The following is a 23591-nucleotide window of genomic DNA, read 5'->3' as shown; positions in this document are numbered from 1 at the left end:
GGACGACATTGTCCCATTGCCGCACTCAAGGGCATCTCACCTCCTTAGCCACATTGTCCCAACAGCCTGCACCATTTACTGAGACTGCTCACTGCTCCTCCCTGGAGATAGGTTAGCAATGAATAAGTACTTTCTGATAGCAATGGCAGGACTCAGAGGATAGTGGAAGACATGAGAGACACTGAATTCTGAGTACACTTAAAAAAACCACCTTCTCAAGAAAGTATGCTTGTAATTTTTGTCTTCTTCATGTTGTCATTGTTTAATTATATATGTTCCATGGTGAGATTTTCTTACACATATATTATTGTGGCCTGTTTTATTTGCACTTTCCACTGATCTTCAGTATACTCCATTGTTATGGGAGTCTGCTTCCTCCCTGAAACCCCTTTCTCCTGATTTATTGTCATGTGTGTGTATGTGTGTATATATATATATATATATATATATATATACATGTGTGTGTCATGAATGCATATACATGCATTCATATTTTCCATACAAGGGAAAACATACACCATTTTCTTTTCTTTCCCAATTATCATGTCTTGTTCCTCATCTCTTTATATGTCTTTCTCCACCTTCAGAAGCCACATTATACTTCCATTTTATATGCATATGTATGTATGTAAATAGGTAGATAGGTATGCATATGTGTGTGTACTGGCTAGTTTTGTGTGTCAACTTGACACAAGCTGGAGTTATCACAGAGAAAGGAGCTTCCCTTGGAAAAATGCCTCCATGGGATTCAGCTAAAAGCATTTTCTCAGTTAGTGATCAAGGGTGAGAAGGCCCATTGTGGGTGGTGCCATCTTTGGGCTGGTAGTCTTAAGTTCTATAAGAAAACAAGCTGAGCAAGCCAGGGGAAGCAAGCCAGTAAGTAACATCCCTCCATGGCCTCTGCATCAGCTCTTGCTTCCTGACCTGCTTGAGTTCCAGTCCTGACTTCCTTTGGTGATGAACAGCAACATGAAAGTTTAAGCCGAATAAACCCTTTCCTTCCCAACTTGCTTCTTGGTCATGATGTTTGTGCAGGAATAGAAACCCTGACTAAGACAGCGTGCATACACATATTTAAATCTAGACTTCAAATACAAGTGAAAATACACACTATTTGTCTTTCGGAATCTGGCATATCTAACTGAGCAAAATGACCTCCAGGCCAATACTTTTTATTTGAGACAGAGTCATTGTTGGAAGATTGCCCTTGAGTCAACAACCCAAAATGGAGAAGCTGGTATTGACTGTTTTATTCACAGGCAGTATGCTTCAGGGTAAGGATAGGAGACATTAAGTCTTACACATTATTAAGGATGAAGGGACAGATAGTATTTATTATTTAGCCAATAGGATGATATCCACTTTAAATAAAGTGCTATGGTACATGGGAACTAAGTCTTATGTGTGATATATAGCTTGACTTATATTTCTGGATGAGCAATACCAACCTTATCTTTGAAATACATCTACTCTTTACTCCATTACTTTAGCATTAATATCATATGTGGTCTCTGTGGTATGTTTATGTGATAGATATATTCATAGAGTCTGTGCATGCTGTACTGATTTGAAAGATAACTAATGATGTAGTCGGGCACCCAAGTCACATGGGGTCAGTGAGAACACCATCACATGCTCACCTCTATCTCACAGCCTACTAGTATGCCAGAAGTCTCCCAGGACATGCTATAGGTGGCCAAAGTTTGTGGTGTTTTTCTTTGATGTTTAATACCTGCAAAATTTGAAATTTGATCATTGAAAATGCCATTCAATTAAAAAAAAGAAAAAGAAAACCAGGACATCTCCAGGCAGCAGGCATTGTTATTTGAATTCCTTAGAATGTAGGCTGAAATGATAGTAAAATTATCTAGGTCATGTGTGGGGCTGTAACATTCTCCTCTGAAACCAGGTCAAGGGCCAGCCAAGACAGCGTGCTTTGGCATTTGTTTGTCATTGCTCTCTCCCTGTGCAGCCTCCCTTCTGGGATTTCAGCCCAAATCCTTCTCACAGCCATGACACATTTCCCCTGCCATGTGGTTGCTTTAGCCTTGATTAATTGCCTTTAATAGAACTTCAGAGAATGGGTGGAGGTTAGAATGACCACATCCACATCACCCTTGGTACTGACCAGGAATTTTGCAGAAATCTGACAATATTTGCCTGCAAGATCTCCTTGGATACACCCTACAATCACCTTATAGTTAGACCATTGCATGGATCCCATAGACCTTAATGTCTGGATGTCTGAGCTCTTGGCTTTATTCTGGACAAAGGACTCTCCCCAGTCTTTTGTTTTATCTTTATCAGGGTAGAATATACTCAGGAAGCAAATATAAGCCTCTGTAGAAGGACATGTTCTCTTGTTCCCTTTAGACCTCACCATACACCCACCAAAAGTCATCCTAACTGTGTTGTCTTCCATCTGCTCATCATGGGAATCTTGATAGTTTCCATGAATCAAGTAACCAAGCTCCCCACTTCTACTTTCTCTCGAGAGCCTTTCCTCTTTCCTTTGGGTCTCATTCACTCAACACCTGTTCTTGGGAAATCAAATATAAGGACAGTGTAGTAAAGAGTAGTGGCCAACAGTAAGTGGGCCCCCAATAGTATGCATACAGTAGTAGTGGTTTTCAGGGTCGTGTGGCTCTTCCAGTTGCCCCAGGCTTTCCTTCAAGGCAGTTTGGAGTACTTTCTGGAAGAGCTTAAAATGGCAATGAGTTCTTCTGCAGGCAAAACTTTGGGAATTTAAGACATGCAGAGCTTTGTTGGGAGGTGGCTACTTGAGTCACTTTGCCCCTTTAGGGTCAGGGCTGCAGTGTCACAACTCTCCAAAGAACATGCTGTTTGACAGTGAGCAATACATGGCCATCTGTGGCACCCCCATTCATAGCTACTGAGGTCTGAGATGTGTCCATGCAGGAGGCCAGGGTAGAACCCCCAAACTGTTGTGGTTTCCCCTCAGTCAGAATGGGCACAGATTTAAAGAGTCCCCACCTCTACTTGCAACCTTGCTTACTCTTTGCAGAGGGAGGCTCTGCAGAAATGTAGGTATCGGGTCAGGGAGTTAAGGGCCACCTATCTGCCACAACCTCCAGTGGAGGAACTGGTGCCAAGGAGCAGCCCAGCATGGTTGTGGAGATGGATGTTATCTCCCCGATGAGCACACATGGCTGCTCAGTAATCCTGAAGCTCGCTCAAACATCCACATTGCCAGGGGAGCTTATCTGAAAAACTTAAATGCCCGAATCTTTTTTTTTTCCCCTGAGCCAATAACTTCTGGCTTGAAACATGACGTCTCTATTTGTTTTTCTAATTAAAATTTTCATTTTTTTAATAATTCCATACATGAGTAATTATACTTATATAATTTCTCCTCCTCCAACTCCTCCTGTATATACCCTACTCCCTCTTAAATTCATGACTTCTTCAATTGTTTTGTTACATATGAACACACATGTATATACACCCATATGTACACACATATATACACATATGCATTTATGAAGACAACCTGCTGAGTCCATTTAATGCTAATTGGAAGTTACAAACATGAAATGTCAACAAGATGATCACCGGAACAAGCCTAGGACAATGACACCAGCTGACATTCCAACATGGATGGCAGGCTCAGACATAGAGTTACCTGTATTTGATTGCTACCGAAAGAGCAAGATTCAGTATACTCCAGGGGAACCTCCCTGATATCCAATCCCAAGTGATCAGCCCTAAGCACGCATGCATATGACTTCCATATTTCTAACAAATGGCTCTGAAACCTCCACCCGTCCTGGTAATGCCTGTGGGTTCTGATACACTGAGTTTGGATATGTTGTCCTTGAAGCTATGTGATGAGTCACTCGCTCTTCCAAGAGGCTCTGGGAGCACACTTACGTGCACCACAGTCTAACTGATACAATTCTGTTTCTGAAGAGGAGTGGTCTTCACATCCTCTACTTCCCCTCTCAGTGTATATTGGATACTATCGCCCAGTTTGTGATTTGAAATGACCGTTTTCTCTCTTCCTCAGCTTTGGCATGGTCCACGATGGAGAAGGGAATATGTGCAAGAAGTCTGAGGGCAACATTATGTCCCCAACATTGGCAGGACGCAATGGCGTCTTCTCCTGGTCTTCCTGCAGCCGTCAGTACCTGCACAAGTTCTTGAGGTATGGATCGCTTGGGGCAGTTTTGTGACTACTTTGAACTTTTGGGGACCTTTTATTATTTTCCCATCAACAATTTGAATTGTTTAGAGTTTTAATTCATATGTTTTTATTTTGAAATTATATTTGTTCTTTGAAAATTTCATGCATGTATATAAAATATATTCTGGTCATTTATGTGCCCACTATCATCTCTTGTTCTCTCTCCCTTACTGGAAACCATTCCTTCTTCTGACAAGTCCTCCCATCTCTGTCTCTATCTGTATGTCTCTGTCTTTATCTCTGTCTCTCTCTGTGTCTCTGTTTTTCTGTCACTGTCTCTCTCTGTCTCTGTCTTTCTGTCTCTCTGTCATTCTATCTCTCTGCCTCTCTCAGTGTCTCTGTTTTTCTGTCTCTCTGTCACTGTCTTTATGTCTCTCTCAGTCTCTGTCTCTCTCTCTTCTGTTCATGTGTATGTTTGCATAAGTGTAGGGCCTGCTGGGGAGGGGGGAGGACACATGGGTATGAGGGCCCAAGGTTGAGATCAAGCCTCACTTTTCAGTTGCTTCCCATGTTTGTTTGTTTATTTATTTGAAACAATGTTTCTCCATGAGCTGAAGAAATTGTATTTGACCATGTTGGATTACCCATGAGATTCAAGAATCTGTTAGTTCCCTCCTCCACCCCACTGCAAGGCTGGGGTTGCAGGCATCTATTGCCTACCTGGCTTTATATGTAGATCTGAATTCAGGTCCTTGTATCTGGCAATTTTCTAACTAGGCGATCCCTCAACCCTCTATATCCCTCTCCATTGCCTTTTCTGGCTTACTGGTGGTGGTAGTGATGGTGGTGGTGGTTTAATTTTGTGACTCACTGAGTTTAGTTCGGATATCTTCTGTTTGCTAGGTTAAGGGTTATCTATTGGGACATGGATAAGTTAATAGTGGCCACACCACTGAAGAAAATGGCTCTGCTTCCCCACAATGATCTTTAAATGACTAACATCCTCGAGGGAGCTGGGACTCCATACTGGGAAGTCAACTGGTGCCAGTCTTGTCTTTTGCAAGGAATCACAGTTTCTATGAGTTCATGGATATAGTAGCCATGCCGTTTCAAACGGACATCAGTGGTTCATAAAACCCCACCTCCCTCCCACACTCTGCATTCCCTGGCTCATACATTCTTTCTGTACCCTCTTTCATGGTTGTTCCCTAAGGGCTTAGAGGGGCTGATTCGATATCCCACTTAGAGCCAAGCACTCATAGCTACTTACATTTGGACTTTGACCAGTTATAACACCCAAGTTAGCTGCTGCCACTTGAAACAGGCTGCTCTGAGCAGTGGAGAGCAGCACTGATTGGCCCTCATTTGGACTTTCCTATCCTGGTTCCCTCCCCTGGGAGTTTTCTGTGATTCCCACAACATGCTGGGGGTGGATGGAGTGTCTTTAGTTCTTTCTTTTTCCAGTGTGAGTGAAACTTTCAGTAATGAGGAAGAGTTTGCCCTTTTAGAGAGGCTCTGCTCTTGCTTGTATTAGCAGGGAAGATTTGGATTTACTCAAAATATTTTCCAAATTTTCTGGTTCTCGTCCCACATTTTACAAAGCTCTCGTTCACTTCTATGTCTATGAGACAAACACATCAACATTTTTAGAAGTTTAAATTATCATCTGACAGCTTGGAAAATTAGAGAATGAAAATTTGGATATCATGAAAGAGGCCAAAGGAAGGTAATGAAGACTCATGGTAAAGAAACTGCTGCCCGGTTGTAGTAATCTTCAAATCAGAACATTGTTCTCAAAATTATTAAGCTTCTATAATTAAAATCCAGTTTTGTTCACCAATATTGAAAGAGGAAAAGTAGATGTTGAAGCCCCCTGTTTTTGCATTCTGGTAATAAAAGGATGGACCATCTAGAGACTGCCATATCCAGGGATCCATCTCATAATCAGCCTCCAAACACTGACACCATTGCATACACTAGCAAGATTTTGCTGAAAGGCCCCTATTATAGCTGTCTCTTGTGAGACTATGCCGGGGCCTAGAAAACACAGAAGTGGATGCTCACAGTCAGCTATTGGATGGATCACAGGGCCCCCAATGGAGGAACTAGAGAAAGTACCCAAGGAGCTAAAGGGCACTGCAACCCTATAGGTGGAACAACAATATGAACTAACCAGTACCCCGGAGCTCTTGCCTCTAGCTGCATATGTATCGAAAGATGGCCTAGTCGGCCATCACTGGACAGAGAGGCCCATTGGTCATGCAAACTTTATATGCCCCAGTACAGGGGAACGCCAGGGCCAAAAAGTGGGAGTGGGTGGGTAGGAGAGTGGGGGGATGGGTATGGGAGACTTCTGGGATAGCATTGGAAATGTAAATGAGGAAAATACCTAATAAAAATATTTAAAAAGAAAAAAAATAAAATAGCCAATGAATTTTTAAATGATATTATCTTCAGCGACTTTACTAATTTCCATAGACTGTTTTTACTTATAAATAAATGTTATAATTTTTATGCTGTAACTTCTTAATATCAAACTGTACAGAGTTTCATTTAAACTGAAAACAGAATTTCACATTAAACAGTCTCACATGCGTGAAACCTAGCATTTTCGGCAGTAAGGAATCCCAGGCTGCCTGCCTGCCTGTCTGAAGAGCTTGCTGGCTCCCTGGTCTCCAATCATCCAAATAGCATTCTATCTTTCACCATTAGGTGGCCACTGGGACACAGTCCCAGCCATGAGTAAGATGCTGCTGCTGTCCTCCAGCAGCCCAGCATGTGGGAAATGGAAAAACATGTACTAAAGGAGCCTGAAGGACCTGGGGTGGCCAGCACTGCTTTTCTCTGTTTTCAGTGGAGTCGAGAAAGACAGATGCTTGTTTGGAAAATTTGCCCAGTGAAGTCATGTGTCATTTCCCATTAATAAACACAAAGCTCTTCAATTTACTCATGTCTAAATCAGGCCCATGACCCAGGGAGACTCTGGCCTGCCATCCAGTTACTCATGTCTGCATCCAGAAGTCAGTGACCTGGGGAGACTCTCCCCTGCCATGATGCATTTTACAACACGGACTCATTGTCTTCAGTTTATTATTTTTCTCTATTTACAATCCTGTCCTATAGAGCAGAGCCCATGGCAGCCCTCTCACCAGTGTGGGTCTGTGAGTTTAGCGCATTATACATGGGACAGGAACCACTTTGAGGGGCTGTAGATGCAAGAGAGAGCGGGCTCCCCTGTCATGGTAAGTGCTGTTTGGTGGGCGAGATAATGGGATTCCCACTGAGACATCATTGGGATGATTTCCTTTTTTATTATATCCAGATGCTGTCCAGCATTCATATTAGGAATGCCAGCCATGGCTGACGCTCATGCTGAAGATACAAAGCGAGACAAGAAGTCTACCACGTAGGGACAGGAAGATAGAGGGATGAGTTAGCGTTAGCGGGTAGAGCCGCATTTATCTAAACTCACCTCTTGAAAGTATCTGAGTTAGCATATTTATGTTTTCTGAGACCTCCCACTTTCTTTCTTGGAATAAGGTGCTATGACTAAGCTGAACAATACCAAGTTCTTTATGGTATATGATGTAGTCATTGGAATGGTGAAGGGTTCTGAGATACCCCCAACCTGTCTCTGGCCCCAACAATTGTTTTCAAGTTATTTCTGTTCTGGTGTAGCACACAGACAGTGACGATGTGACTCACTGGGTTTTCTATGGTGGCCAAAGCCTGGGGCTTCTCTCGGGTGAGGCTACAGAGCCTCGATATAGACACCTCAGTCTTCTCTAGGCAATACCTCACCAGCAATGGCCAGTCTCTTAACCCAGAGTTCTGAGGGTTATTTTTTCCTCTTCTTTTCAACTTGTGAAATGACGCGTGAGAAACACGTATTAGAGATTTGTCGTAGTTAAGTTGACACTGATTTAGTTCGTTCGTTTTTATTGTATGAACATATAACGTCTAAAAGTAATTTAAAAAATTGGACCATTTTATGTGACAGCCAAAGTTATTTTGCACTGAGTTTTGTGAAATGTTTTAAAAGTTAGCTGACAGTGTAGGACTGATATATCTCTCGAGCCTCTATTCTGTCTCACCTGTACATCTGAGCTTCTGTGAAGATGACAGGAGTTTAACCACCATAAGTTTATAGCAAATCTTGAAACCAGAAAATGTATTGAGAATATTGATGTGATTTTATATATGGATATCTGGTTACTCAAGCTTCACTTGTTTTTGTTTTTGTTTCAATTTTTATTACATATTTTCTTCATTTACATTTCAAATGCTATCCCAAAATATCCCCTATACCCTTCCCCTCCACCTGCTCCCCTACCCAATCACTCCCACTTCTTGGCCCTGGCGTTCCCCTGTACTGGGGCATATAAAGTTTGCAAGACTAACCAACTAGGCCATCTTCTGCTACATATGCAGCTAGAGACACGAGCTCGGGGGGTACTGGTTAGTTCATATTGTTGTTCCACCTATAGGGTTGCACCTATAGGTTGCAGACCCCTTCAGCTCAAGCTTCATTTGTTAAGGGTTAGTTCAGCACATCTATATGGGACTCTTTCTGTGCTGGACTGTTTTGCCCCACTGATGGAGTTATCTGTTCTTTTGGCACTACAACCTTTTGATGATTATTGTGAGTTTCCACAAAGTCTTAAAATTGGGAGGTATGACCCTTCAGCTTTGTTTTTATCCTTAAATTCTATGCACATTATTGTGAATCTCTTTAGTCTTCACATAAATTCGAGAGCCAGCATTTATAGCCATAGAATGACATGTTTGAATTCTTACTGTAATTACAGATCAGGACAAGGATGGACACCATCCCCATGCCACTGGTTCCACTTCCTCTTTCAGGGTATCAACTGTTCCCCATTCATTCAGTTCTCTGGTTCCTTTTAACAGTTTAGGGCATATCAAGTTAAAGTTATTACACATCTCTGTCTGGATTCATACTCCTGATCTGTTTTTGAAGCCTCAATATAAGCTACACTATACTTGTAATTTGTGTCTGCTTTTCCTTGCCAGTTCGTACAAACCAGTCAGTTTTGTATAGTAGCCTTTTGTGTTGCAGCTTTCTTATGTAAGCCCTATTATTTCCAGGAAGTGTCCTTGGTGCTTCCAGAGTTTCTCCATAGACAGTCATCTGCACACACAGACAGTCTCCTCTCCTGTCTCCCTATCTGCAGACAGTTTCTTTGGCTGCTTCCATGACTGACTTGGCTAGAACATCTACTACAGAGTTGTAAATGATCAATGAGACTGGTCTTAATGGGAAAGTTTCATCTTTTGCAAGACTGATTATGAATTTAGCCTTTCAAGATGTTCTCTATTAAGTTGAAGGGATTTTCTTCTTGTTGTTGTTTGCTAGGAATGGGTGTTGGAGTTTACTGTGTTTTGCTTGCAGCTGTTGATAAGGTTATGTGATATTGACAAAGTGGATTGTGCCAACCATCTTTAATTTTTTTAAATTTATTTTATGTGAATGGATGTTTTGCCTGCATGTGAGTGTCTATACCATATGAATGCCCAGTACCCACAGAAGCCAAAAGAAAAAAATTAGAACCCTTGGAACTGGAGTTACAGACAGTTGTTTACCACAACATGGATGCTGAAACCAAACCCAGATCCTGTAGCAAAGCAGACAGTACTCTTAAGGACTGAGCCATCTTTCCAGCATGCCCTCTAACTGACTTTTGAATGTTGAACTAGCTAGGACAATGCCCACATGTCTGTGCTATAGCCTATATTTTTGAAGCTATGATTAAGATTACTTGGTTGTAATACATAATTTATTTTGTATAATTTTGGACTTTTCACTAATTTTTAAAAGACTTTTGCAATGATATTTATGAGAGATTTTGGTTTGTAACTTCCTCTAGTAAGTCCCTCCGGATTTGGGTTTGGGTAATGCTGACCTCAGACTTGGTTTTACCCCCATCTTCTCAAAAGATGGCAGAGAACCATTATGTCTTACCCCACTATGTTTGGAGGAACCTTTAGGACCATGCACCACTTTGATTCAGATCAGTGATCTACAAGGTGTGGGATCTCAAAGTAACATCATGGAAAGTACAGCCAAAGATCTCCTAGTCAGTTTAGATAACACTTAAAGCTTGTAGAATTCAGTCTGTCATAACTACAACATTTGGGTTTAGCAAGATGTTTAGTGAGATGTGGGCTGTGAGAACTTACAGGGAGGATGAATTAGCTACTTGCAAGCATAAAACTATTAAATGCTCACCACAAGTGCACAGATTACACCCAAAACATATTAACCTGTATAGCAAGGAATTATATCAATTACATTTTGTTGCTGTGATAAATCTCCTGAGAAAGGTGCTGTGAGTTCACGGTTACAGAAATTTCAGTTATGAATTGCTAGTTTTGAGAGTGAGGTAAGGCAAATCAAATTATCCTGGTGTAGTGCGTGTTGAAAGAAGCTCCTCATTTCACCAGGGCCAGAGCGCAGGGAGAGAAAGGGGGAGAGTGGGGGTGATGAGATATTACTTTGTTCTTTCAACTAGACTTGACTTCACAATATCCCAGGCAAGTTCATCAGTATGCTAATCCTTTGATGAAGTCAGTGAATTCAGAAGCCAATTACTTCCCAGTAAGCCCACTAGTCAGGGATCAAACTTGAACACATGAGCCCTTGGAGGGGCTTCTTTGTATCCAGACCCCCTTAGAAATGCTGTGTTTGTTGACAAAGGAATCCTTGGCTGGACTCTTGTTACCTACCAGTGAGGTTTAGCAGGATTTAATCCCTTCTGGACTTGGAAGTCTACTCAGTACTCACCCTGAGTACAGATAATGGCTATGGGATATTCAGAAAGTCCTGGAAGAGGGCGCTGTAGATGCTGTGTGTGTGCCCCTCAGCCTGGGCAGAAGTGGAGGGAGAGAAGAGGAGAGGCGAAGGAAGAAAAAGAAGAGAAGGGGAGGGAGGGAGAGAGGACAAGATGGGGGAGGGGAGGGAGGAAAGGAAGGGGAAAAGAGGAGCGGTAAACAGAGGCGAGGGAAAGAGAAGGGGAGGGGGGAGGGCAGGGAGTGAGTTGCCATATTTGAGATAGTTTGATTAAGGTTTGATTTCACGGCAATTTCCATAGTCTGCATGTGTCTGGCAAGGCTGTTTATAAAGACTTCTGTGGGGGAAATCCTCACGTTAGACATCTGCTTGCAATTACTCAGCTTCATTCTCCTTGATGAATGATAAGCTTGAGATTTCTAATGAAGAGCAATTTGTCGTAGAGAGGTAAAATATTTTATGAATAATTTCAGAAAATGTGGCTTCTGTATTTAAATTTAACTAAGAAAGATATGGTACTGAGCCTGGGGGGGCGGGGGAGTAAGCTTCTCTCTAAACAAAATCTGTCATCAAATTGTGTGGGAAAGGATACATAATTGGTCATATATCCCTTGGTAACTCATCCTGTTTTCTTCAGCACCGCCCAAGCGATATGTCTTGCTGATCAGCCAAAGCCTGTGAAAGAGTATAAATACCCCGAGAAGCTGCCGGGACAGTTGTACGATGCAAATACCCAATGCAAGTGGCAGTTTGGAGAGAAAGCCAAGCTCTGTATGCTGGACTTCAGAAAGGCAAGTGGTTAGTTACTGCCACATGCTCAGTACACTATGATTCATAAAACCATTTTGTTTAGTGTAACTGACAGTGATGTATTCCACATTTACTGGGCACCTACCAAATGTCAAGTCCTATACGCCGGGACTGGCCCAATGTAACAGGAAACACATGCTTTCCTGGCGGAGCAGATGATGGGAGATACTTTTGTGGGTATCAGCTTTCATTTGGGAGCTCACTTGACTTGTTAGGTCAGATCTTTCTCTCTGATTTATCACGTGGGAGCGAGTGCAGTAATAACGTTTAGTTGGTTTAAGTTGGCAAACTAATACCCTGCATTTTTCAGATAATATTAAGAAAACAATGGTCCCCACCCCCATTCCAACATAACAGTCTACTGAAAGGCAGCAGTATATCATGGTGCTTCTGACTATTGAATTTCCCAAGTAAAGTATTTATAGAGCAGTTCCTCACAAAGGTGATGTCTCTGCAGCCCTCAGGATGTCTCTTCAGTGATTTCCCACATAAATCCTTCACAGAGCACAGATACACACTCTGGCTAGACAGAGAGCATCCAGATTTAGGAATTTGCTCTACTTAAAACCACAAGGAAAACTACTCATAAATCAATGAAAGTAACTAGTTTTGAGGTTACTTTTACTCTAGTTTATAATGAAATCAATAATAAAATAGAAAAGGTATGTACAGTCTTCCAAAAACCCCTCATCGCTTCAGGAGTGATAGTAATGCCCCTGCCTCTTGTCTTCCCAGCACAATCATCTTCTGAACTCAGTCAGGGTTCTTCTAAAGGCCAGCTGCCCTTTTGTGGGAAATAGCTAGGATTTTTTCTATGTTACTCTTACATATGTCAAGGAAAAGAAAACTTATAAAACTAAAGCTATTATTTAAAGATTAGACTTTTCAGACTGTACATCTGGTCTCTATATTATTTGTTTTGTGGCTTTGAACCCTGCCATCACTGGCATTTCAATGCTACTTATAAAATATAAACAATATACGGTATCTGTTTATTATTGATGAAATGGTTTCATGGAGTGAAATGAAATTATTTTAAATCCTATTTATTTTACAGACTATGTATTGCTATTATCAGTATCCCAAACAAGGTGTTACTAGCTTATACAAGCTACAGACATCAGCACTGGCCATATCCACTGTTCACCAAATAACTCCTTTTTGTCTGGTGGTATCGTTTATGTTTTTATTCCCCATGTTGCCATATTTTTCAGTAATTCAATAGAGGCATATAAAACCTCCAGCTATGCTCCTTCAAATTACCATGTTTCCTTTTAGTTTTGTTTATTTCTGCTAGCTCCTGTTTGGGTAACTAGAAACTCTGCAATAGGTAAATATACAATTAGAATTCTGTGTCTCTGTGACTCCTAGAAGGATGGATTAGTGAATGGGTAGATGGATGCATGGGTAGGTGGAGGCATGCATGCTTGCATACATGGTGTGTAGATGAATGGATTTCCAATAATATCGTGATCGTGGATAATCCAAAACTTGAGGAGTAGATACAGTACCTATAGTCTTAGATACTGGGGAGCTGAAGTAGAAGGATCATTTGATCTTAGGCATTCAAAGACAGCTTGAATAACAATAGGATTCTAACTCTAAATATAAAGGAATTAATAAGGGATGAGTAAAAAATTGATTTTCATATGCGAGGAAATGAATGGAAATAGAGGTAGAGAGGAATACACGATCAAATGATATTTGCATGTTTTAAATCACATTTTTATGGGTTCCCTTTATACCTGGATTAAACCTATTTTATCTTTTGGTTTAGAACATAAGATTTTCATATTTCATGATTGAATAAACACAAATAGTAAAATGCCATGGATGGAATTCAGGGGAGCAGAAGCCAGGGGAGCAGAAGCCAGAGCTCTGGGGTTTGGTCATCTTTTGACTTTTCCTCCCTGTGGCTGAGGGGACATTCATTGGCTCCCACTTGTTGAAAAGTTGAGATTTTATTACAGATGTGTAGAATATTTCTAAAAGTAATGGCTTCCCTTCCTTTAGGACATCTGTAAGGCCTTGTGGTGCCATCGGATTGGAAGGAAATGTGAGACCAAGTTCATGCCAGCAGCAGAGGGTACTCTGTGTGGACAGGACATGGTAAGATGCTGATTCCACCGGGCCTCACTACAACCTCAGGCTTGCAACCCACACCCCCCTCCTTCCCTTACACTGGTGTTTGAAAACCAGAATTTCTCATCCATGTGCATGCCTACATCCTGGCTAAAACACTGTGACTCTTCTATGCTGATATTGCTATTAATAAGCCATACAGACAGTTAGTAGAATGAACAGTCAGGCATTAGGTAATGATCAGGCATAGGTGCCTGGTCTGGCCGCAGAGAGAGAGAAGATGCACTTAACCCTTGAAAGACTTGAGGCCCCAGGTGGGGTGGAGTGGGGGAGTGGGGACATCCTTTTGTAGATAAGTGTGGGGGGAAGGAGGAATGGGATGGGAAGTAGTGGGGGGGGGGGCAGGCCAGGGGGGGAATGAAGACTGGACTGTAAAAAAAGGATTAAAGAATTATATATATATATATATATATATATATATGTGTGTGTGTGTGTGTGTGTATATGTACATATATATATATACACACACACATATACACATATATATGTGTGTGTGTATGTGTGTGTGTGTGTATACACACATTAACTTTGTGTATTCCTCATAAATTAAAAGTATATCCAACAACAACAACAATAAAGACAAATCGCCCAAGTCTCACTGACCAATGAAGGGCAAGTGCCACCACTGCTTACGGCTCAAAGAGTAATGGTGAAAATGGTAATATATTGTACCCAAGCAATCACTTCCAATTTTCATTTGCTATGTAGTGTACCTTTTTATATGATACTAATGAAGTAAAAGAGAAATGTATAGGTAATACCAAGTTTGAATTCCCAGTTATATCACAGGCCAAACACACTTAAACACACTTTGTGTCGAACATCTGACGTTTGACACAAAGCCAAAGCATACTTTCAATTTGAAGCACTGCCATTAAGCAACAAGAAGCTTCCCTGAGACTAGCATCCAACAAACAGTGTGACACAGTGAACCTCTGCAGCTGACACAGTGTAACCTCTGCAGGTGACACAGTGGACCTCTGCAGCCAACATAGTGTTACCTCTGCAGCTGACATAGTCTTACTTCTGTAGCCAGCATAAGTGTACCTCTCCAGCCAACTTCCTCTTTGAGATTCATAACTGACAGTTAAATTCTAGTGATAAAGGCAGCTCAACTGACTCATAATAAAAGTCTAACACAAAGCTTTTAGTTCCTTGAAAGTCCATGGTGGGAGGGGGGTAGGAAGAACACCAGCTTTGGAATCTCTAATCATCAAAGAACACTGGGTAATGTTCCCAAGCATTCAGGTACAGGTGACCACACATAAACATGACACCACCTATTTTCAATTTGTGAACTTGGCCAGGACTTGGCACATATTCAGGAGTCCTGTGATCTGCAGCAAGATGACCCACAGGTACTGAGTAATGCTGTGCTTTCTCCCATGAAGCAAGCTTCTTCCTTTGGGCACAGGTCTGCCCTTTGCTTACCTGCCTCTGTTCAGGAGCTCCAGTCTCCTGTCATCTTTAAACTGAGACATGTCCACCTGAGAATATTCTCAGGTTAGTCAACTTGCTAATCCTGGCTTCTGTGTCTGCTGCTCCCTGTGTTGGAAAACCTTCAAACAGGTGGTTTTAAAACTGAATAAAACGAGCAGTAGACACACCCACCTTCTTCTGCCCACCAGGCACTCTCATTCACAGGCAACACCTTGGCCTTACCCTGGTCTTTTCATCTTTCATTTCCCTTGAGGGTGGGGCTGTCGTCTGAGACTAGGAGATCTGGTCATACCAGCTACAGAAGCCTCAGGGAGCAGAGGTGTCTGCTAGCACTTTGTTTTGTCATGTGCAGTAAGAGCAGAGGGTGAAATGGGAGACAGCTTTTTTTTTTCCTTATAGGGAAAAGAAAATGCAAAAAATTATGTGGATGAGATTTTTCAAAATGCTTTGCTTTTTGTATTTTAATTAAAGTATAATTTCATCCCTTTCTCCCTTTACTTTCCTCCCTACAGCCTCTTTAAAATACCCTACCCCAACTCCTTCCATGTCTCCCTCACTTGCAGATTGATTTCGTCATATATATATATATATATATATATACATATAAATATATGAACAATAATAATTATTTAACAGTAATATATATGCACAAATATATAACTACAACCTGCTGTGTCCACTCTTACTATTTATGTGCATTTGTGTGCATATTGTTTCAGAGTCACCCACTCTCTACTGGGCAACCAATAAGGGGCCTCCTCCCTGGGAGAGTCTAACTCTTTCTCCCAGCAATTCTCAGTTGTCCACAGTTCCTTGTCTAGAGGCTGGACCACCCACTTCCACACTCTCATGTGTATTGATGTTATTATTGTTCAGATATTGTTTATGCTACTATTTTTTATGAGATACTGTTTCATAGTGGACTTTCCAGCATTCCAGATTTTACACTCTTTCTGTTCCTTCTTCTGGGATGTTCCATGAGCCACAGATGTAAGAGCTGTGATGTAGGTATATCCACTGGGTCTGGGCCCCATAGCTGATTGATCTCTGCATCCTGCCCATATGTGATCGTCTGTGATGGTCTCCATGGACTCCAAAGAGAAGCTTATTTGATGAAGAGCAATGACTATTCGTATCTATGGATATAAAGACAGGGTTTGGAATGTAGTCAGAAGTATGCTGTAGTAGTAGGTTCTCTTCCAAGACCCAGGACCTCAAAGCCCCCAGGCACCTGTCTATGTTTCCAATACTACATAGCTTTCTTCCTGTTGAGAGAGGCTTAAGTCCAGTTAGGCAGCTGCTGTTGGTTAATACCAACAAGAGTGGCACCTAATATCTTGCCTTGTCGGTCTTTTATGCAGTTCATAGTTGTCCCAGCTGGGTAAGACTGTGTACTTTCCTCCTCTAGCATCCCAACCAGGATCTTCTGGTACCATGGAATCTGCACTTAAGGGAAGAGACTTTCAGATTAGATACAGCTCAAACTGTCGAAGTCCTGTATCCTGGTCGTGTAGTGTCCTCAGCAACAGGGTCTCACGTTCAGCATCTGAGGGTCAATCAGTGGCAGCTGCCATACTTTCTATTGTTTGGAAAGTCACTCGGTGTACCTGGCCAACCATTCTTGACAGGATTTTTCAGTGCCTGGTACTGAGGTTTTTGTTAGTCTGTGGTTTTTATGGGAAGCATTGTCAGCTTTAGTGGCATAACATCCTTCAAGCTACACACACACACACACACACACACACTACATATATATATATATATATATGTATATATATATACATATATATATGCATATGTTTATATTTATTGTGTATAATTTTAGGTAAATAGAAAATAACATGAGTTCTCGAGGCTTTATCAAACAACCTTGGTATTATTTTCCCTGTTTTGCTCCTTCTTCTACACCAACCTCCCTCCTCACTATCTATCTTGAGTTCCTATCCCCATTTTTCCATTTCCTGCTTCATGTCACATGTATCCTGCAATTTCCTATATATTTATTAAAACGATTTTCATTGATCAATAATGGTCAGCTGTCAGCAGTTGATTTGACAGGTTTTACCCCACACACCAGTAATAAGCAATTGAAATCGTGTCATTTCCATTTTTTAGAAGTCGCACTGCTTTCTCTCAGGACTCAGCTTTTGGCTCAAATCCTAGAGATGGCCCCTTGGCATGCACCTATGGCCCATAAACCAGGTTCTGTTTATTGAATGAAAACAGCGACCAGGGAAGGCATTTGTCTTCGCTCTTTTCAATAGATATCCTGCATCACTGTGTCCCTTGAAGTCAATGTTATACTACAGTACTATAAGAGTCCCAGACACAGGATCAAAAGTCTGTGTGTATATGAGGAAGGTGAAGGTGCCACACAAGGTTCAGTTGTAATCGAGGTCAGTGAGCCGTCCTTTTACAAAAGAGGGGCAGACCATCTCTAGACCTCATGGGAGGAGGCAGAATTCCTGAGCATTTGCCTCACCTCGCAGAAAGCTGGCTATAATCTAACCTCCTCTAAATGAACAAGCTGGAGTCTTTGAGCCCAGGTGTTTCAGAGTAAAATCCAGGTGCTGACCAGATATGACAAGGTGCTGAGTCCCAGGTCTCCCCAAGCTAGGCTCCTCCCCTCGAGATTCTCTTGAAAATGAAAGCTGAGAAAAGAACCTTGTTTGTGGAAGTCAGGGGTCACAGTTTCAGAGATGAGCCATCAGACCAGATGTTCATGTAAATATTTCAGTTGTGTCAGCCATCTTCTGGGAGGTTCTGTGGTGACTGATCCATGCATCTTCTCTTTACATGCATTCCTCAGGTGATGCTGCATTTAGGAAGATAAATAAAAAAACACTGAATGTGTCTTCAGTGCATGCCACTCGAGTGCAGAGAATCCAATGTTTGCATATTTTACACAACCCCTCCCCCCGATGTTACAAAAGTAATGAAATGAAACCACCTATGCAGGACTCTTGTAAATTACTTTTAATTCATATTTATAATGTTTAGTGGTGCCGTGGAGGACAGTGTGTCAAGTACGGTGATGAAGGCCCAAAGCCCACCCATGGCCATTGGTCAGATTGGTCCCCCTGGTCCCCCTGCTCCAGGACCTGTGGGGGAGGAATCTCTCACAGAGACCGTCTCTGTACCAATCCCAGGTATGTACATGATCTGCTTCCTTAGGTTGCTGATGCCGGCACTTACACATGACTGCAGGGAACATTATTGCTTTCCCATCAAATACCTTCATGTTTCAACAGACAACCTAATTTCAACAACTAGACTCAGAGAGACAGTTACCTAGCTTGGGAAGTAAAGTGCTCTCAGGCTCCTTTCAGAAATAAGTCATGTTACTCTCTTGCTCTTCTCTGTAAATCATGACGCACCAAAGTCAACATTTGCTCCACCATCCCCTTGTGTACACCTACCCTTGTGTATGCTCATGGGAATTCCCCAGCATCCAGCAGGCTCATGTGCTGTTGGGTGATAATCTGACTTGACCCACAGGCCTAATGTCCTGGCTTTGTCACAAGGAATTTGGCAGTAGAAAGAAGATGTTGGATTTCTGCCTTGGTATCTCTCTAACCAGAGCATCTTGGAATGTCACCCTCTTTCTCAGTAGCAACTCCCCAACTTCCTCTGTAGGGTGTGAAGGGCAGCTCACTTTCCTGCCTCTCCAGAGGATGCTGGGGTACAAGGAACAAGTGCATACAAGCCGGAATCTTGAACTCCATCTTGTCCTCCAGCATCAGGACCATAACACTCGGGATGGACTCAGGAAGATGCCTCCCTTCAGAGCCCATTCTGAGTAGTTTACATTAGCAGCTGTGTCACCCCATTGAACATCATGTCCAGGAAGAGCTGATCTCTGACTAAATCATTCATTCCAGACCATCTCATGGAGGGAAGTTTTGCCAGGGCTCCACACGCACTCTGAAGCTTTGCAACAGTCAGAAATGCCCTCTGGACAGTGTGGATTTCCGTGCTGCCCAGTGTGCCGAGTATAACAGCAAGCGCTTCCGAGGGTGGCTCTACAAGTGGAAGCCTTACACCCAATTGGAAGGTAAGTTTCCAGTCCTAGCCTCTAGGGTGCCCCATGCTTTGTTACCTGCTTCAAATACATCATATGCATTGCACTGCCATGTTTGAATGGGCAGATAATCTAGATCTAGGAACCCAGTTGAACATGCTTCTTTGCTGGGACTGGTTTGATCTGGCCTGCCCCTCTGTCAAAGCATCTAACCTATATCGGACATGTAGTCAGAAGTCCACAGCCTAGATGTGTTGAATGAGTAGTTACTGAGAAAAAATAAGAATGGCAGTATTTGTGGTTGGCATTGCCATAATAGCATCGCCCACTACAAACTTAAATATTAAAAGCTGAGAGAAGATTTTAGTCTGCTTTATTAAAAAGTGAATGATTTTTTCAAGTATACTATAGCGATGAAGTCTTATTCTGTAACTATACAATAAGAAATGTATGCCTGGAATGAGTTAGGTTTACACTTACCAGATGGAGAAAGTGAGCAGAATATTATGGTATAGTAGCTAAAATATAAAATGTTGCTAGTTCAAGAGGCGTGATTCGGAGTATAGTTAAAGAACATTTAATTACCTCACTGTTTAGAGCTGAGAATTCTGTCCAGGCAAGTGGCAGAGATTCTGGGGAAGCCGAAAAGCTGAAACAGTCCATCTGGCTGTACATCCATCATTTCAGTCCATGTGTTCACACAGTGAATTCTCAAAATTACTGAACTCTAGGTAGGGAGTTGCCAGCATTCTCATACACAGCAGATTGGGTTTGGCCCTTCTGCATAAACTGTAAAACTGAAGCCCACAATAAACATAGCCCTGGGCCAGAAGAAAACCAGTCTGTGGGATATGACAGAAACAGGGCTTAGCTGCTGTGACATCAGGGTGAAATGTGTGTGCTACCCCTAACTTTGCTAGACTGTGGCATATAATCATATTAAGCAAAAGAATCTGTGAGTGAGTCTTAGGCCCAAGAAAGTTCCCGAGACAGTGTAGCTTTCCATATTCAGCTTTCCCAGTTTTATCCAGAGAGAAGAGAGAAGGTCCCTACAAAAGCTTCAGATACCCATAGGAACTGTAAGGCCTTGAACCATGAGGGAGCTCTGATCCCCAGGGCCTTGTACTGCAGTGTTCCTACAGAACACATTGAATCCTGGACTTTGAGCATTTCTTCTACCAATTTAAAGACACCATTTTGTATTCATGAGAACTTTACATAGTGTTAGAAAACACTACTGATCACTTTATATTCCTGTGATGCAGTCTTTATACAGTAGATCATAAGCACCGTAATCCAGGAACAAATGCTTATTGAATACCTACTATGTACCAACAACTATATAAAGGAAATATTAGACAACAGGTACTAGAAAGATAACAGTAAAGCATTAAATAATAATAATGATAATTTGAAGTATTTTACCAAAGATGAACGTTAAAATTTCTTTCAAAGGTCCATAATGGTCGGACACACCAGAGACAGGTAGATCACTGTGAGTTCAAGGACAGCCTAGTATATTAGCATATTCTAGGAGAGACAGGGAAACCTGGTGAGGCCCGAATCTTAAAAACACAAAATGTCTTTGAAATGTGTTGTTCTGTGGGATTTAATTTTAGGGGGTAGACAACCGCAGAAGAATCTGAACCTCGAGCGAAAATCACCGAGCTTAAGTGTCTTTCTTATCTGTGTTTGTGTGTGTATTTCTTTTTAAGATCAGGACTTATGCAAACTCTACTGTATCGCAGAAGGATTTGATTTCTTCTTTTCTTTGTCAAATAAAGTGAAAGATGGGACTCCATGCTCGGAGGATAGCCGTAATGTTTGTATAGATGGGATGTGTGAGGTAATAACGACCGCTTATTCATTCAACAAACGTCTCCAGACAGTCTGCTTTGTGCCAGGCATCCCGTGAGGGCTAGAAAGCCAGACATATGAAAGGAGCCCTTCCCCTCCAAGTCCCAGCCCAGGGGGAGAAAGCCAGAAGAGCTCATGTTGATGGCACTGCTTTGTGATGGAGGTGTGTACGGAGCATGAGCAGAGGGGAGAGCTGATTCTCAGATGCGGGTCTGGAGCATTTGTGGGCACCTAGGAGGAGGGAACATCATCATCTGAGCTCTATTTCAAAGGGTGCATTGGAACAAGGGTGCTGGGAGCAGAGCACAGTGGCTTCAGGAAGCTGGTGGGGTGCTCAGAAGGCAGCTGTGCTCTTGGGGTGCTGAGTGGATGAAGGCATGAACAAGAATTCATTCAGGTGACCACTGCTATGTAGATTAGGAACTGGGTTTGGGAACAGCAGACCTCTAAGAGGCCCAGTTTCTGGGTAGTGTTATTGTCAGTCAGTGAGGTCACTTTTCAGCTACCATAATGATCTCCACATGATAGACAGTGCAGATGAGCTGCAGCAGGGCAGGAGAATTCAAGCATCCCCAAAATCCCTAAGTCTGGGAAACCAACCCAAAAAATCTATTAGAAATCTGGGAAACCTAGGTTCTTTTAGTGGTAAAATCTTCCTTGCACTCATGTATTCCTGGTGGTCACGTTCTTCCTCCCAACTCAGGTAGAGATTTGCAGTATAATTAATGAGTAATCTGTACATAATGGTCTCAAGTCCTGCAGGGAGCCATACTCGATAGCAGACTTGATAGAATTGACTTTTCTACACTCACACACGACAGCACTACAATATTTCTTGCCCTAAGGGTTTGCAGCATGGGGACAAAGACTATGATTGCTTTGTTTCTGAGTGGATTTTATTCTTTTACATACCTTGATAGGAAATATGAAGAGAGCAAGAATTATAGAAATGGTAATAAGTGCCTCAAATTTTACAGCCTTGCATAGATCTAAGCTCTATGAATCACTGATGGGAGAGTTTCTGTGCAGTTGCAATAAGTTCCTGCTACAAGTTCACTTCTGCAGAGCTTGTGTGAATACACTAACATCCAGCTTACCAAGTCAGTATTGGTCTGAGATTTACTCTAGCACAGTCCTCCAGCTTTAACTTAGGGCCTGAGCACCACACCTGGGGAGGAATTGCTAAGGGAGACAGATAGCACATCACAAGAAAAAGATCCCAGGAGACCAGGACCAGCCATGCTGTGCACATACCAGGATCCATCACCTATTTGTTAACTACCCCATGCTGGAAACTTGTTTGACTGGAATGGGAGGAGGATTTTGTCACATGGTTGGTGATGTTGTCGCATGTATCATCCTTTCTTTCATGAATGATTATGACCTCGTGGGGCCTCCAGAAGGTTGGCTGTGACAATGTCCTTGGATCAGATGCAACAGAGGACTCCTGTGGGGTCTGCAAGGGGAATAACTCAGACTGTGTCACGCATAGAGGGCTCTACAGTAAGCACCATTCCACGAACCGTGAGTACCTCTGAGTCGTACATCTGTGCAAGAAGGGATTCAGCCAGAGATTGTGTTGGGTGGTGCTAAGGGAGAGGAAACAGAGGATGCTTAGAGGGCTGAGGTCTTCTAGGGAGGATTTTCCTTTTGTTAATCTGTAGGTTGGGTGACCCTTTCACAGGGGTTACACAAGAGGATTGGAAAACACTGGTATTTACATTATGATTCATGCAGTAGCAAGATTACAGTTATGAAGTAAGACCAAAAATGATTTTATGGGGGGGGAGGGGGCTACCACAATGTGAGCAACAGTGTTAAAGGGTTGCAGCGATAGGAAGGTTGAGGACTACTGACCTGGAGCTTCCGTTTTAACCTGGTAGTGGATAGGAGGTTCTTTGATTTAAAGTGATCCTTAGCAAGACTGCACATTACAAGATTACTCCTCCAACCAATGATGAAAAGGGACACCTACAAGTGTCTATAGCAGAACGAGAGGTAGATCCATCAATTCGGAACATGGACTCTGACATCCAATTTTGGAGAAGCTAGGTTAAACTAAACACTGCATTCCTCTATCCAGAGTACTACCACATGGTAACCATTCCTTCTGGAGCTCGGAGCATTCACATCTATGAAACAAACATCTCTACCTCCTATATTTCTGTGCGAAATTCTCTCAAGAGATATTACCTGAATGGACACTGGAGTGTGGACTGGCCTGGGCGATACAAGTTTTCGGGTGCCACCTTCAACTACAAACGGTCCTACAAGGAGCCTGAGAGTTTAACCTCCCCTGGACCAACTAATGAAACTCTGATTGTGGAGGTAGAGACCAGCTTTAGGTTCTGGGGCTAATGAACTGG

At 42.2% G+C, this 23591-nt stretch overlaps 1 protein-coding gene across 1 annotated transcript in view; it reads left to right on the top strand.

The window, feature by feature from the left end:
- The window catches only part of Adamts16 (ADAM metallopeptidase with thrombospondin type 1 motif 16), a 118509-nt gene that overhangs the window by 53149 nt on the left and 41769 nt on the right, over window positions 1-23591 (top strand). Inside the window, exons 9-16 of the mRNA XM_021180538.1 lie at window positions 4028-4165; window positions 11593-11746; window positions 13779-13874; window positions 18348-18496; window positions 19229-19401; window positions 21084-21214; window positions 22626-22749; window positions 23309-23553. Of these exons, the coding sequence (XP_021036197.1) occupies window positions 4028-4165; window positions 11593-11746; window positions 13779-13874; window positions 18348-18496; window positions 19229-19401; window positions 21084-21214; window positions 22626-22749; window positions 23309-23553 (1210 nt within the window). The remainder of the gene's footprint in view (window positions 1-4027; window positions 4166-11592; window positions 11747-13778; window positions 13875-18347; window positions 18497-19228; window positions 19402-21083; window positions 21215-22625; window positions 22750-23308; window positions 23554-23591) is intronic.

This window comes from Mus caroli, chromosome 13 (assembly GCF_900094665.2).
Source record: "Mus caroli chromosome 13, CAROLI_EIJ_v1.1, whole genome shotgun sequence".
Taxonomy (NCBI): domain Eukaryota; kingdom Metazoa; phylum Chordata; class Mammalia; order Rodentia; family Muridae; genus Mus; species Mus caroli.
This window is presented reverse-complemented; position numbering and strand designations above follow the sequence as displayed.